Source organism: Miniopterus schreibersii (genome assembly GCF_964146895.1).
Source record: "Miniopterus schreibersii genome assembly, chromosome: 21".
Taxonomy (NCBI): Eukaryota; Metazoa; Chordata; class Mammalia; order Chiroptera; family Miniopteridae; genus Miniopterus; species Miniopterus schreibersii.
In genome coordinates, this window is record NC_138123.1 from 14316693 (window position 1) to 14332161 (window position 15469).

Genomic DNA, 15469 nt, shown 5'->3' on the forward strand with positions numbered 1-15469 from the left:
ACCCTAGTACTATACCCCCCATATAGGAGAGGAACCAGAGGACAGAGCGGTTAGGTGAGTCACTCTGTGAGCTGACTACTACGTGGTGTGCCCGTGTCCTAACCACTACACCTCCCACGGTGAGGACATGACACGGGGGGACTGACAAGTGGTGGTGGCAGAGTGCAGATAGGAGCATTGGAAAGGGTTCCATCAAGACCTTCTGAAGATTGAGTCTGGACACGGTGGGAATGGAGACTCGTTAGCAGTGTTAGCAGTGGCGGAGGGGACGTTCTTAGGGACAGATGGGGAGTCAGTCTGGACAAGGTGAGTATGAGGCCTTGGTGGTACCTCCAAGGCCAGGTGCGTAGCAGGCAAGGAGGTGGGAGAAGGAGGTGATGAAGGCTGGTGACAGGTGAGAGAGATAGCTCTGGGGCATGAATGGGCGAACGCTGAAACCTAATGTCCATGAACACAGGGAGAGCAGAAGGTGGGAGAGAAGTCTGAAGGCTGAAGTAGAGAACCGCCATCGTAGGCAGCATGGAAGCCTCAGGAAGGACACCAGAGAGAGGCAGTGGGTATAGTTGCAGATACAGCGGGGGGGGGGGGGGGGGGTGCAGAAACAGTTGTAAGTGGTGCTGGTCTGTGCCCCAGATCTCAAGGGCTGAGTGTTGGTGAGGGGGAGGAAAGCCATTGCAGGAGCCTGGGTCCGGTGATTGGCAGTCAGAGAGGTGGAAGGGTTGTGCTGTCTCTAGAGGGGAGGCCCGAGATTTTTCCAGAGCCAGGTGTTTCTGTAAACGGGGTGTGGAGACCGGTTCCAGGACAGGTCTAAGGTTGCCCCAAAAGGAGGGTGATGATCAGTAATGGCCTGGAGGAGGCAGAGGGCACAGGAGGAAGGGGAGGGGATGGTTGGCCTTACAAAGGAGGGAACATGATGGGCAGAGACAAAGAAGTGTGGAGATGCGGGAGGGAAGCCAAGGACCTGAGCCCCGACTGGTCTTCGTTGCACGATAGGAAGTGGAACTGTCTGCCAGGTGACGGATGGGATGGAAGGCTGGTGGAGGTGGCAGAGGCTTCAGAAGACCTATATTGGGAGAGCCGAGAGAGATGTAATTCTTAAAAGCCTTTTTGGCGAGTGATTTGTTTTCGGTGGTTAAGACATCATGTAACTTGGGGAAGCATGCACAGGGAGGAACGCTGGCTGGGAGTCAGGACACGAGTGTCATTCCCTACCAGCTAATAATCGGATATGAGGCCTAGCCTCTTGGAGCCCAGGCTGTCTTCTGAGAAGAAAGGGGATTAGAGTAGATGTCGCATTGGCTCTACCAGCAGAAACACATAACGAGTCTATTAAGTCTCTTACCCATTAACAGAGATGGGTTTCTCTGCAGAGCTGGAGGGAGGGAAACCCGGGACAACTAAGAAATGTGGACTGTGTGTGCCTGTGTGTGTGTGATGTGTATGCCTGTGCACATGTGTATGCAGGTACATGTGTGTGCTTGTGTGTGCTGGTATGTGTGCCTATGTGTGTGCACCTTTGTGCATGCACATGCATGCTTATGTGTGTCTGCACGAATGTGTGTGCACATGTACATGTATGTATGTGTGCCCTTGTGTGTCTGTACATGTGCCTGTGCACATGTGTGCTTTATGTGTGCGTATGCATGTGCATGCGTGCACATGCATGTGTGCTTGTGCATGCACGTGCCTGTGCGTGTGTGTGCTTTGTGTATGTGTGTGCACGTGTGTGCGTGCATGTGCATGCGTGTGTGTGTACAAGAGCACACACTTGTAGGGGTTGTGTTTGGTATTTGAGCAGGAGGAAACAACCAGCCATGTGAGTGCTTACTTTATGAGTCTTTAGCAGCAGAAAACCCCTGGGCTCAAGAGAGGACCCTAAGGTGACAGAATGGTGCCAAAAGAGGCACAGAAAGACCCAAAGAGAGCTGTGCCACTTCTAAGCCTTGCCTGGGCTGGACTGGTGTTTTCACAGAGAAGCGTCATGGCTTGGATTTAGCCCAGCCACCCTACTTGCTGTGGGTGCGGAAGGCGTGGCCCCGGGCAGGCGATGAGGGCGGTTTAACCCCTTAAGGCAGACCGCACCTTGGTCCTTGACTGAGCAAGTTTCGGGAAGCCTCAGATGCGTGACTCTGCGGAGCCCTGGAGGTGTAGTCTAGAAAACAGTGCTTTGCTGTTCAAGATAAAATGTGCAATTGCCCATGCCATCAGTAAAATATTGCTCTCTTCTCCTGCTCCGCTCCAGGGAGAAGGCTCCTGCGTCCCCCTTCCCACAGAGCCAGACTGCCCGGAGGGCCGACCTGCCCAGTCTGCCCTCCTGTAAAACCCCAGCTCCCCTGTGAGCGCAACAGCTGGACTCCAGCCCACATAAAAGCTGAAGGAACCCTGAGCCAAGGAGAACATCAGGAAAGGGAGAGCGTGCGTTAGCCTGTGTCTGTGTGCGGGTCCTTAGCAGGCAAAAACACCCCCATCAGCCATGGTGAGTGCCTGCTGTGTACAGAGGCCTGGCGTGCCCAGGCCCTAAGACATCGAGGTTCCAGGAGACACAGGCTCAGACCAGCAGGGTCCAGGATTAAACCCGATCCCTCAGGCTCAGAGGTTTCACACCATGCACTGAGCAGGCTCCTTGCTCCCAGCAGACACCGGCTCTTCCTTCCCCAGGGGCACAAATGGCATTGTTTAGCGCTTACTCAAATCCAGCGCTTTCCTTACCAGTCATGTTAGCCTGAGGCCGACAACTTGCCAAGACTGTGTTAAATCCACTGCAGACATGGTGTTGCTGGGAAGTTCGGGGGTTGTTAGGGACCCCAAGGAGATGGGAGTGGGAGGACAGGCCAGCACAGGACTCTGTGTACCACGGTGGTGGCAACGGCAGGGAGGTGCCCACGTCTGGCCTGGTTCAGACCAGCTCTCGTCCTGCAGAGGGTAGAGCTTCAGGGCCCTGGCGAAGCCGCCCACCTTCCACTCCACCGCACGTCAGCAGCCAGTCCTGAGTCCATACCAGGGAAGTGATTCTGGTTTTTACAAACAAATCCGTGCCGTCTCTCTCTCCCCGCTGCCTCGGGCACCACTTCCGACAGAGGCTGAGGCCGCTCGCAGAGGCGGGCCGCTGTGTGGGCTGACGTCCCTCAGCTGGGAGCCCAGCACAGTGATTCCTGCTCCGGGAGGTGGTCAGGTAGACCCTGTCATCCAGCCGTCACCACACGCTGCTTGGTGGCGGCCCCAGCCTATGCCTCACACCTGCACCAGCACAGCAGTCCCCACCGTCACACCCTCAGGCTGGTCTCTCGGCCGATGACAAAGTACCTGGTGGGCAGCTTAAACAGCAGACATTTACTTTCTCACAGATCCGGGGGCTGCAAGGCCAGAATCAAGGTGCCAGCAAACTTGGTTTCTGGTGAGGGTCTCCGTCCCGGCTTGTGGATGGCCACCTCCTCACTAGCCCTCCTGTGGCCTGTCCTGCCTGTGTGCTCATGGAGAGAGCGAGTGACCGAGCTCCCCATCTCTCTTTCTAAGGCCGCCAACCCTCTCAGAGCAGAGCCTCACCCCTATGACCTCCCTTAACCTTAGTTACTTCCTTAGAGGCCCCATTTCCAAATACAGCCACAGGGGGGTTAGGGATTCAGCATAGGATTCAGTCCATGACATTGCAGGGTGGCAAGTCACAACCAGAGTCCTCCACACACTCAGGCCTCCAAATTTAAAAGTGGGCCTGTGCTGTGGAAGCCTAGAGTCCCTCCTTAGTGACAGCAGGTCTAGCCGTGGCCCCGATCCGTTTCCAAGGAGAGAATAAGACGCTTTCGGGGCCTGGTGCTGCTTTGGGGTCGGGCAGACGCTCGCAGGTGTGCCTCAGACACTCACTCCTCTGTGGCCTCGGGAGACCACCTCCTGGGGCTTCAGCCATCCAGTCTGGGAACCAAGGACAGTCAGACTTTCCGCCAGCATTATGACAGGTGAACAAAGACACCCAAAACCTCTGGACAGAAAGCATGACATATATCCTGGGTGTTCAACTGTCGCTTGCCCTTTACTTCCTTGTGCCCTCTCCTCCCCCCTTACTCAGGGTCAGCGTCCAACCAATGGTGACTTTCTGTGGATTTTGTCTTTCTCTGGGACCAGTGCTAGTCAGGAGCATGATGGGGCCTTGGCCATGTATGAATAGTGGGAATATTTTCTGACCCAAAGTCCAGGAATCCCGACAAATGGCCTGGCAAGTGCAGGCGGGCATATGGGTCAGGACATGTGAAATGGGATTGCCATGGGACATCCCAGGCCTACAGTGGCCTTTTACATGTGACAGCCTCTTCCCTTTCCTCCAAACCGCTCCTTAACACACATACACACAATCACACACAAGTCCACTGAGCAAGTATTTAATGAGTGGATGAGATAACAGAACCCAAACTGCATTTTGGGGAAATGAATTACACAGGCAAATGGCCATGAATAAAAGCTTTTTTCCAAGCTCCTCACTTTACAAAAGCTATTTAGTTGGGTGGCCAGGTCCTGAATGGGCATATCAATCAGTGGTCAGTAAATGGGAAACTGTACGTCTGGCCCTCTTCCCCTGGGCCGTCCTGGAAAAAAGGGGAGGGGGCCCTGGTGCCCAGGCAGCTGTCAGCAGTGTCCTGGTCGGACGCTGTGAGAGGCACCGAGGCCACTGCCCTTGGACTGAGCCAGCTCCGCCCTTGAAGGCTGCGTCCGCCTTGTGCGTCATGGTGGGTGCTGATGAATGTTTGTTGGATGAGTGGCCTAAAAACTTAACTAGTCCACCCAAGAGAAATGGAGACATGTAAGTCACACAGAGACTTATATGTGAGTGTTCAGAGCAGCATTACTCACAGTAGCTAAAAGCTGGAAACGGTACACTTGTCTATCGGCTGGTGAGTGGACGAACACAGTGCAGGGCCCGCCCAGCGGAACGCTACCCAGCCATAAAGAGGAAGGACCTACTGACACATGCTACAGTGTGGATGACCCCACAGACATCATGATAAGTGAAAGAAGTCAGATGCAAAGGTCCACACGTTCTGTGAAATATCCAGGATAGACAGACCTTAAGAGAGAGAGAGCAGATTTGTGGTGGCCTGGAGTTGGGGGTAGAAAAGGGGGATGATTACAAATCGGTGTGAAGACTCGCTGTGAAGTGATGGAAATATCCCTGGATAGTGGGGATGGCTGCACCGTTTAAATCATGAACTTTCAACAAGTGAGTTTTAGGATAATGAAAATTATGCCTCAAAAAAGCTATAAAAATAACTGCAGATCATATTGCTGGAGATGTCACTGGGAGATGTCTCTCATTCCCTGTGCAAAGATATCTCCTTCACTTTAGGGAGGGTGGGACCTGCCACCCATGGGTGGTCCTTGATCCCAGCTGCAGCTCCCCACCTCTTAGACATGACTCAGGTACTTTCTAAGTGCAAACTTCCCCAACACTGTTTCACAGAGTCAGCAAGGGTCCACTTAGCCTCAGGCGACCTTGAAAAAGACATTTGTGTTCCCTTGAAAGATTGGAAGGGCCATTTTATGGGAACTTTACGTTGAAAGTAAACGACTTTCCAGTTTTTCTTGCTTTCTCATATAAGCGACTTTCACAAAATAAACATAAAAGGCACCCAATTTTTTATTTTCTCCGGGGAAAGCAGTGGACAGCTCATGAGATGAAGGATTTGCCTTGATCCCAGAATGAGTTGGCAGCTAAACCAAACCTCCAGCTCCCCCACTGTGCCCTAGAGGTTCCTTCTCCTGAGCAGACATCGCCGCAGGCGCTTCTGCTTGACCAAGGAATGTGACTGCTTCCTGAATCCCTGGCAGGAGAGAGGCATCGAGTGTGATTCAGCAGGTGGTGGGGCGATGCATGGTTCCAGGAAATTGCCTGACTCAGAGGCCGAGCTCAGGATGGAAGCTCATGCCAGGTAGCCACAGAGTGCGCACCGTGTGCTAGAGGACGCTGTTCCTACACACACACACACACACACACCACACCACACCCCCCCCCCCACACACACACACCCGTCTCCAAAATGCTCAACAGGGAAGGGTCTGCCTGTCTCCTAGCGCTTCTGAGTGATTCAAGTGGCATAAACAGAGCATTTGGAGGCAACACAGCCGGAGGGAGATGCTCGACTCCGCAGTTACAGCAGCTGTCAGCACAGCCGCTGGGCCAGTGGCTCCCAGAACTGCCGGCTGAAGTGCCAGGTTAGAGTGGAAGGTACAGGGTCAGAAACAGAGGGTGTGCGTGGGGGGTGTTGGGAGTGAGGGTGACAGGTGGCATTTCTAGTCCTGTAGGAGTGGTCAGAGGGGCTGGGGCAGGGCGCAGTGTGAGGCTCGTTTAGCACGGATTCTCGGAGGCAGTCTGCTGTCTGCCTGACATCAGACTGGACGTGCTGGACTTGCAGTTTAGGGGGGAGGGGAGGCAAGCGCAAGTGTCCTGCACTTGGAAATTTGCGAGGCTCTCGCGAAGGGGCCCTGTCCCCTCAGAATTCCTTCTCTCTGCATCTGGGCCCAAATCGGACAGCTCATCACCAATGACCGTGGGAATGGTGTGCGTGGTGGGATGCATTTGCTGCGTTTCAAACAATAAATGCGTCTGCGCACCACCTTTATCACGTCTCTCTACACGTATTCTTCAGCGTATCTGTCTGTTACGGACAGTGGGGCATGTGCTTCCCGAATCACAAATTCAGGTTGACATCTGAACTCGCTCCTGTCCCTCTGGCCAACCTGGCTGAATACCTGACCTGCTTCATGCCTGAGCAGAGCGAGATGGAGCAGGACAAAGCTCCCCGTCTTCCTCATGCCCCTGAGCAGACCCGTGTCTTCCTGACCCTGAATGTTGCTCCTGTTTCGCTCAGAGCCGTTCTGTCCTTCCAGGCCCAGGCCAAGCTTCTGCCTCCTCGTCCACTGTTGCCACAGGCCACGCTGGTGGCACTGCCTTCAGAATTCCCTTTGCAGCCCAGAGCTCTCCATGCTGCACGTGGTGGTTCTAAAATACTTTCATGGGTCTGTTTTCTGATTCCCAGATAGACTCTCAGTTCCTGAAGAACGGTAGTCGTGTTTTATATTTATTTATTGACCGCCCAGCTCTTGGCCCAGGGCACATGCTTCCTGGGGATTTCCTAGACGGTGGGAATGCTCCCAGGCAGCAGCGCTGTCGGCAGCCCTGTGGGGATTATAACATCCTTGCTGCTGTGCACCCAGCATAAATGAATGCTGGGTGAAAATATGATGTGACCGGGTGCGTGTGCATGTGGTGTAGAGACACAAGACTGCAGACAGTGTGGCAGAGTGTCCATAGCAATATCTCTGGGGACTGAGATTAGTATAGGTTGACTATTACTCATGCTATTTGGTATTTGGAAGTATCTGTAAAGAATATTTTTAGTGCCCTGGCCAGGTGGCTCAGTTGGTTGGAGCATTGTCCCATCTGCCAAAGGGTGGCAGGTTCAGTTTCTGGTCTGGGCACATACCTGGATTGAGGGCTCAATCCTCAGTTGGGGTGCTTACGGGAAGCAGCTGCTCAAAGTTTCTCTCTCACATTGATGCTTCCCTCCCTCTCCTCACCCCCTTCCTCTCTCTCTAAAATTAAAAAAAAAATGTGTTTTTAGTTTACATGAGGTCAATCTGGTTGAACAGAAGTTCCAGGATTGAGTAAGGTGAGGAGACTGATACATGATTGTTATTAGAAGAGGCTCAGTACAGGGAGATGGAAAGTTTGCTGTGGATTAGGATTGGGTGTCTGTGGTTCTTTAAGGGTCTATTCCAGTGTTTCCCAGAGTGTGCCCCAAGGGACACCAGTCCTACCACAGGTGTTACATCTCAGTCGCAGGGCAAGCACCCGTTCTATAGCTGCTTTTCAGAAATTCACAAGGTCCACTATTCCTGAATATTCTACAGCGAAGGAGCCCGCCTCTGATCTACCTAGTGTTTTCCAAAGTTTTCTCACCATGGGATTACTTTTCTTATGATACCTGTTAACTGCATTACACCTGGGAAACACTGTTCTATCTTATTTTTAAATAACTGTAGATTTTAGTTTTGAATGTCTTCACTTTGCCTGGGTGTTATGAATAGCCCCTTGGTTAAATAACCGAGAGAGGGTGGGGAAGTAGAGGGTAACTTCTTTAATCCGAACCTATAGGAGCCTTTTGACAAGACAGTGCTACATAATTGGTGGTTTTCTCTTTTAGCGTAAGAGCTACACAGCGTCCATCATCACTTCATTCTTTAAGTTTTAAACTTTATTTGCTGTAGTGGAAAACCAAGGGGAAGGCATGCCGTGCGCCGTGATTCAGTAGCCCCTCCAGGGTCCGTTCTTAAGTGGAGGTTAGGGCAGTGAAACTGCGTTTCATTTCTGCCTGGATGTTTTCTTTGCTTCCACGGTCTTCTCAGTCTTCTCCCTGACAGGGATGCGACAGTCCAGAAGCCTTCCGAGCCCCAGCACTGCCGGAAGAGGATCTCTGTAGTGAAGGTTACAGAGGACAACCCAGAATGCCAGGCCATCAGCGTGTAAACTGGAACTGAACTTGCCTTCAGTTGTGGGGAATCTGCGAACAGGGTCCAGAAGTCCTGGTGGAGGGCACAGCGCAGGAGGGACTCGGCCTGTCCTTGGGCCCCTCTGCTCCCCCGCCCCGCAGCCCGAGACACACACAGACGACTGTTGGGAGCCCAGAGGGTAGTTCAGCATTGGGTTGTCCAAGGGCTTTCTGACTAGGATCCACACACATGAAAAGTAACAGGAAGGGGAGGTGGAATGTTAACAGAGGTAATGAGGCACAATATGATGGTGACCAGTAGGATCTGGGCCAGTGAGAGACATCCTCTCTCCTTGACCAGCCACGTGAGGCTTGTGATTAGCTTCAGCTACAACAGACGCAGCCAGGGCTGGCAGTCAGTGGTAAGATTCGCTAACACCTGTGCATAATAGACTCTCGAATCAGGAGTTTGCCTCACAGAGTTAGTATGTTCCAGAAAGCATGATACGCAGAACTTCGTTTAGGTTGTTAAAGCTACTTAAAGTATTATTAAGCTCAGACAAAATATGTGGAGTCAGTTTGACCCTCGTGTGTTCTGGGCTGCTCCCCTGCCCCTGTGGTGGAGATGGCCTCCTGGCCCGGGGGCCCGTGCTGCGTGCCAGGCCCACGTGACAGCCAGCACGCTGTCTCCCGGACGCCTGCGTCTGCCCATGGTGCCACCCGGCGCAGGGTACGGCTCTGTTTAAATTTCCAGCTGACTGACACACACATGCTCTTGAATGAAAACCAAACAGTGGAAAATAACGCCTTTCCCACCTTCCCGTGGTCTGTGGGAGCGGAGCCGCCGCAGAGCGTGCTCAGGGCTGAGGCCGGTCTCCAGAAGTCACGCGCCCCGGAGGGCAGTGGCCAAGGCCTCTCATGGCTCCAGCTGCCCGGCTGTGGTTTCTAAGTAACGCTCCAGAGTGGGGCTGAAGGCCGCGGGCAGGAAGCCAGCTAGAGCAAATAAAGAGGAGGGGAAAGTCAGTTTTTGCCATACAAGCAAAGCAAAATGCGAATCTCTGCCTCTGTGCCTTTAAGTAACAGACAGGGAGGGGCTTCGGTCCAGGTCCTGGGAACTTTCAGAGGTCAAGGCCTGTGGCCTCCTCGGGTAGGAACCTGGCCCCCAGCACAGTACACGGAGCTGACAGTGTCTGTGTAACAGGACTCCAGCCCGTCTGTGCGTCCTGGGAGTGCTTCCCACAGGCCGTGTGCATGCAGCCCCCCCGCTGGAATGCAGATTCTGAGTCCGGGGTTGTGGGTGGGCCTGCGATTGTGCATTTCCAACCAGCTGGGTGGTAGTGGGTGCCGATTCTGCCAGCCCAGCCCAGCCCACGGGCCACACGCGGAGGTCAGGATTCTGGAGGATGGCCGCGGCTGGTGTGGTTCAGTTGGTCAAGCATGGTCCTGCGCACTGAAAGGTCGCTGGTTCAGTGCCCAGTCAGGGCACATCCCAGGGTTCGATCCCCAGGAGGGTGTGTGTGGGAGGCAACCCATCTGTGTTTTTCTCTCACGATGCTTCTCTCTCTCCCTCTCCCTTCCTCTCTCTCTAAAATCAATAAAAATATTTTTTTAAAGGTTCTGGAGGATAAATAAAACAAAGAAAATGTCCTCTATTTAAGTTTTGTTTCACGAAGCTGCCTCCACCTCTCACCCCCTCCCCGGGGGGCTGGCCTTGGCCATGGCTTGGGGCGGGTGCCTGGATCCGGGCGCGGGGAAGGCGTGGAGCCCCGCTAACCTGAGCGCCTTCTCTCCGCAGGGGAGGAGCGCCCCCGGGAAGGCCCGGGCCCCGCGGAGGCCTCGGCAGCGGGCGCAGAGGCCGGGCGGGCGGGCCGCCGCTGCTGCCGGTGCTCGGGGCCGAGGCTCCGCAAGCTGAGCTGGGGCCTGGCGGTGGTGCTGTGCGTGTGCGCCTCCTGGGCCGGCTCCACGCAGCTCGCCAAGCTGACCTTCCAGACGTTCGACGCGCCCTTCACCCTGACCTGGTTCGCCACCACCTGGAACTGCTTGTTCTTCCTGCTGTACTACGCGGGCCACGCGTGCAAGGCCGCAGAGAGGCAGTCGGTGAGGCAGCGATACAGGTAGGGCTCCGCGGCCGGTGCTCCCCCGGGGCCGCTGCTCTCCCGGGGCCGGTCCTTTCCCGGGACCGGTGCTCCCCTGGGGCCGGTGCTCTCCCGGGGCCGGTGCTCTCCGGGGGCCGGTTCTCTCCCGGGGCCGGTCCTTTCCCGGGGCCGGTGCTCCCCCGGGGCCGCTGCTCTCCTGGGGCTGGTACTCTCCCGGGGCCGGTGCTCTCCCGGGGCCGGTGCTCTCCGGGGGCCGGTGCTCTCCCGGGGCCGCTGCTCTCCCGGGGCCGGTGCTCCCCCGGGGCCGGTGCTCTCCAGGGGCCGGTGCTCTCCAGGGGCCGGCCCTTTCCCGGGGCCGGTGCTCTCCAGGGGCTGGTGCTCTCCCGGGGCCGGTGCTCTCCCGGGGCCAGTGCTCCCCCGGGGCTGGTGCTCTCCCGGGGCTGGTGCTCCCCCGGGGCTGGTGCTCTCCCGGGGCTGGTGCTCTCCCGGGGCCAGTGCTCCCCCGGGGCTGGTGCTCTCCCGGGGCTGGTGCTCCGGGTGCTGGCTCTGGGACAGGCCTGACAAGGTACAGGGCCACCTGATGTGTTAGTTGGGTCCTAGGAGCAAAGAGGTCCGGAACCGAGGTCTAGACTCAGGTCCGAGCCTGGAAATCCTCCACTGTGTCGCTGTACACTGTAGTTGGAGGTGTGAGGTGTCAGACTCGTTTAATGTCCGGAGGGAACTGGACTGGCTCCTTGGGAGGTTGTAAGTCAGAGCACCTCTCTGGAGGAAGGGCTTGGATAAGCTCTGTTGAGTCACGAGCCAGCCTCACAGGTCCCCTTAGGGAAAGGATTCAGAGAGACTTCCAGAGGCAAGGCTTGCAGGAGCCTGGAACCAGAACTGGAACCAGAACCGGAGCCCAGGCCTGGGCAGGCTCAGTGTTGACTAAGCCAGAAGTTGCTAAAGCGACAGTGCACCTCCTCTGAACAGCAGCCAGATGCAGGCTGAGACCAATAGGGTAAGAAACTTTGATAGGGCCCAGGATTGTCCCAAAGGCAAGAGAAAAATAATTCACTATTCAGTAAATGGCATATTTCACAGTTAAGTAGCCCTGAGTGAATTTAATTTGTAATTAGATGTTTTGCCTTTCTGTACACTGACTCGGATCTGCTGTTGCTGTCTTGGACAGAGGGCCAGCAGTGAGCTCACGTGCTCTTTCCTGATAGAGATTTACAAGGAAGAAAGATGAAATGTCCTTTCCCTGCCCCTTGCAACCATGCTGGCTGCAAGAGGGCCTCCCCAAGGCGTAGTGCTGGTGGCTGTCCTCAGCATGTCCCCTGAACATGACCCTCACTTACCTTAGGATAAGACAGTGCTGCTGGCCACCTAGGGCAGGCCCTGACCACTACGCTCAAATAATGCAGAAGGAACCAAGCTCAGCAGTGTTTAAGGTCGAGGTAGGGAAAAGAGAAACGTCCTTGAAGCGGATTAGTTAGACCTAGAAAGACATCAGTCAGTCCCTGATACCAGCACATTGTCTCCTGTTCTGGGAGGAATCAAGAAAGGATTCTGGTGCCTGCTTGTCAGCTGGGAGCAGTGAAGGGGAGGGTCATGGCCATAACCTGATCGGCGAAGCCAGTTATACCGTGCCTGGTTTCTGTAATAAGGCTCAGCTTAAAAGCGTCCTCGTGATTGGGAGCCCTCTTAGCCCTGTGGCTAAGCAGGCTGCTAATTTGCCAGCTACTTGTTGGGTAAGTTGAGTAAGCAGGCTGCTAATTTACCAGCTGCTTGTTGGGTAAGTTGAGTCGTGCATACCACTGGAGGGTGAAGAGAGATCCTTTCTCAAAACAGGGAGAGGAAAATTTTCACATCAGACTTAGGAAGTCACGACTCTGTCAGTGATCCAATCGAGAGTTCTTCAAACAGACACTAGGGTTCCCAGAAATCAACGAAAACTAAAATCACATCTTCCATTTTTTGTGCTTTTGTCAAAATTAATGCCAGAGAAGGAAAGATCTAGAGCCAGCCCAGGAGATGTGTCTCTGGCTAAACGTGTTCCTGCAGGGAGCTGGGGTGCGCCGTGGGGAGAAGAAAGGCGGAGACCTGCACAGAGAGGGAGGCTGGACAGGTCCGCCAGCCTTCTCTGTGGTCCTCGGGAAGCAGCCACACAGAAGTGTCTCTTCTCCAAGCCCTCCCCACCTAGGCAGCTTCCCCGGTGGAAGCCACAAGTCAGCCAGAGCAGAGAGAGGGAAGCATATTGCCCAGCGCAGAGCTCCCCACACCGCACGCCCCCGGCTCGCCTGGAGCTTGTCGAAGGGCCGACACCGATTCAGTAGGTCTGAGTGGACCTGAGATTCTGCTTTCTTAACAAGCTTCTGGGGGTGCTGGTGCTGCCGGCCCACGGGCTGCACTTCGACTGGGGAGGCCCTGGAATTGTTGAGTCTCTGCTGCAGGTTTTTTAAAATGCTACTGATCTGACCAAATGTAGGAAGCAAGACCCACGTACCAGGTAGGATGACAGGTGACTTGCTGGGGACCCTGAGGTGGTCTGAGCCCTGGTCCTCTGCCAGTTGTGAGGGAGGGGGCCCTGTGGGCAAGTCATTTCAGCTTTGGGTGCCTCCGATGCTCACTTTTAAGTGGAAGGTGATGGCCAATGGCTGAGCACAGAAGGCGGTTGTGTGATCGTGTGATCACATGAGACACCATATGTGCAAGTGTCCGATAAACTGGGAAATGCCTAGCTATGGGAGGAGCCACACTGCGTCGTGGTATCCTCTGTGAGTGATATCGAAGGATGTACCCATGCCTAGGTCACCAGCTGCCTTGTGGTGCCTATTTAAACGACATGTGGGTTTTCAAGGATTGCTAACCCCGTGGTGTCTGCAGGTTGCTTTGCCTTGGAGGTGTCAACACGGGGCCCTGCTGGCTGCACAGGGCACCCTAGCACTGCCTCCTCATGACTGGTGCTGCTGCTGGGAATGGGCATGAATGTGAAAATCCCAGCCCAGCTGTCCTGTGGTTGCCCCACTTAGGCCCTCAAAACATCCTGGAGAAAAGCCAGCTTCTCCCTTTCCCCAGATGATTGACACCCAACCCTCATCTTCCCTGTTCTTGGCTGGCAGCTGGCCACAGGGATGCCCTAAGGGAGCAGCAGTGCCCAGGACCTGGGAGGGCTCTGGCCACAGAGATGCATGTGGGTGCTGTGGACATACAGATGTGGCCTGAAGGGGCTCAGCTCCCTGGAGCCTCCTGCACAGCCAGGTGTCAGGGAGAGGTGCAGGGAAGAAGCTGTGCCAGGTGCATGGCCCTGGAGAGGCTGTCGAGGGCAGGGGTAATGACACACAGCCTCCTAGCCCCTCTGACCTGGGGACAGGAAGACGGCTGCTCGGATCCCAGAGGCAGCCGCCAGCAGAACCGGTCCCGGCAGATCTGGGGCAGTTGCACAGGTCTGAAGCCTTCCAGGAATTTCCACCAGCAGTGACCTCTTTTCCTCAGCAAATACTTGTACCTGCTATCACATGGCTGCCAAGAAAAGTGAATGGAACAGTGGCAACAGGTGCTCACCTCCGCCTTCTGACAGCTTCAGGCTCCTGGAAGCTGGGCAGTTCATTCTGTTTCAGAAACGCTGAGAAGCATCGGAGCCCAGGAGGGGAGGGCAGCCTTGATGCCTATAAACTTACCTCCTCCAAGGGTCTTGTGTGTGTGCGCGCGTGTGTGTGTAGACACATGGAATCAGGGAGGGGTCTTGTAGCTGTAATGTTCAAAGCCTGAGGAGCAGAGCGGGGTGGTTGCAGTCTGGTGGTTCTTTCTGGAGATGTTATTTAGCATCTTTTCTGGGCAGGGCACTAGGGACACAATTATAAATGGTCCCTGTCCTCAAGGAGCCCACAACCCAGTAAGGGAATCAGATAGCCGAACAAGGTCAGGGCTGTGCAGGGGGCCGGGAGAGGCCCAGGGATGGGCCCTGGGCCAGAGGTTTCTTATAGGAAATGACCTGGGAACAGTCTCTTTAAAGATGAGCAGTTCGCCCTTGAGGTGCTGAGTTCTGGGCAGGCAGAGAAGGTGGCGCGTGAGGGAGCTTGGACTCAGTGTAGGAGGAAGCAGGGCGAGGTGACAGAGGGGACCGGGAAGTTAGGCAGGAGCAGACCTGTGGCCCTCCACACCGTGGAGCAGACCTGTGGCCCTCCACACCGTGGAGCAGACCTGTGGCCCTCCACACCGTGCAGAGAGGTCTGACTGCCCTGTGCACACTGCGGAGCAGGCGCAGGATCTGGGCAGAGCAGGGAAGTGATTGGCCTGGACCTTTAGACAAACCGCCACTCGAGGTCAGGGCTGCGGGGTGTCCCACTCAACAAGCCTTCCCGGTGTCTGTATGTCCGGGGCCTGTGGGCAGGTTTGGGCGACATGGGTGTTGTTATAGACCTGAGAAGCTCATAGCGAGTGCAACAGAGACCATATGAAAACGGAATGGATGTAAGGAGGAGTCAGGCACACGTGCAGCTTGGCCAGCCCAGGGCTCAGCAGGCCTGAGGACTGAAGTCAGACCGAGACCGGGGATGGGTCTTGGCACTGGATCGAGGGGCCAGGGACTTATTCTCTAGGCCGTGGGATGCTCTGAAGGTTTGGGGGAGAGGACTAAAGGTTTGGGGAGAGGACTGATACAATCAGAGCTGCTCCTAGAAGCAGGATTGAAAACTTTTGCAGAGCTGATTACAGATGTCACATCAGAAGTGGAAAGACTTCTGGGTTTTTGGTTCATTTCTCTGTTGTTGTTTCTGGGAGGCACCTAGTCCTGAACAACAGCGAGAACTCTGACTGTGGGTCGTGAAGTGCTCCAAAGCCGGTCTGTTGTGTTAACTGCAGCTGTCTCCTCAGCCGCAGCAAATTCCTGTGCTGGTGAAAAGCATTTCAGACACATTT

General features: G+C 55.1%; 1 protein-coding gene across 2 annotated transcripts in view; it reads left to right on the forward strand.

Moving 5' to 3' along the window:
- The window catches only part of SLC35F3 (solute carrier family 35 member F3), a gene marked incomplete at both ends in the record, with an annotated part of 246796 nt that overhangs the window by 177507 nt on the left and 53820 nt on the right, over positions 1-15469 (forward strand). For both annotated transcript variants that reach the window (XM_081124074.1, XM_081124075.1), the window contains one exon: positions 10270-10588. In XM_081124074.1, coding sequence (XP_080980200.1) covers positions 10270-10588 — 319 coding nt within the window. The remainder of the gene's footprint in view (positions 1-10269; positions 10589-15469) is intronic.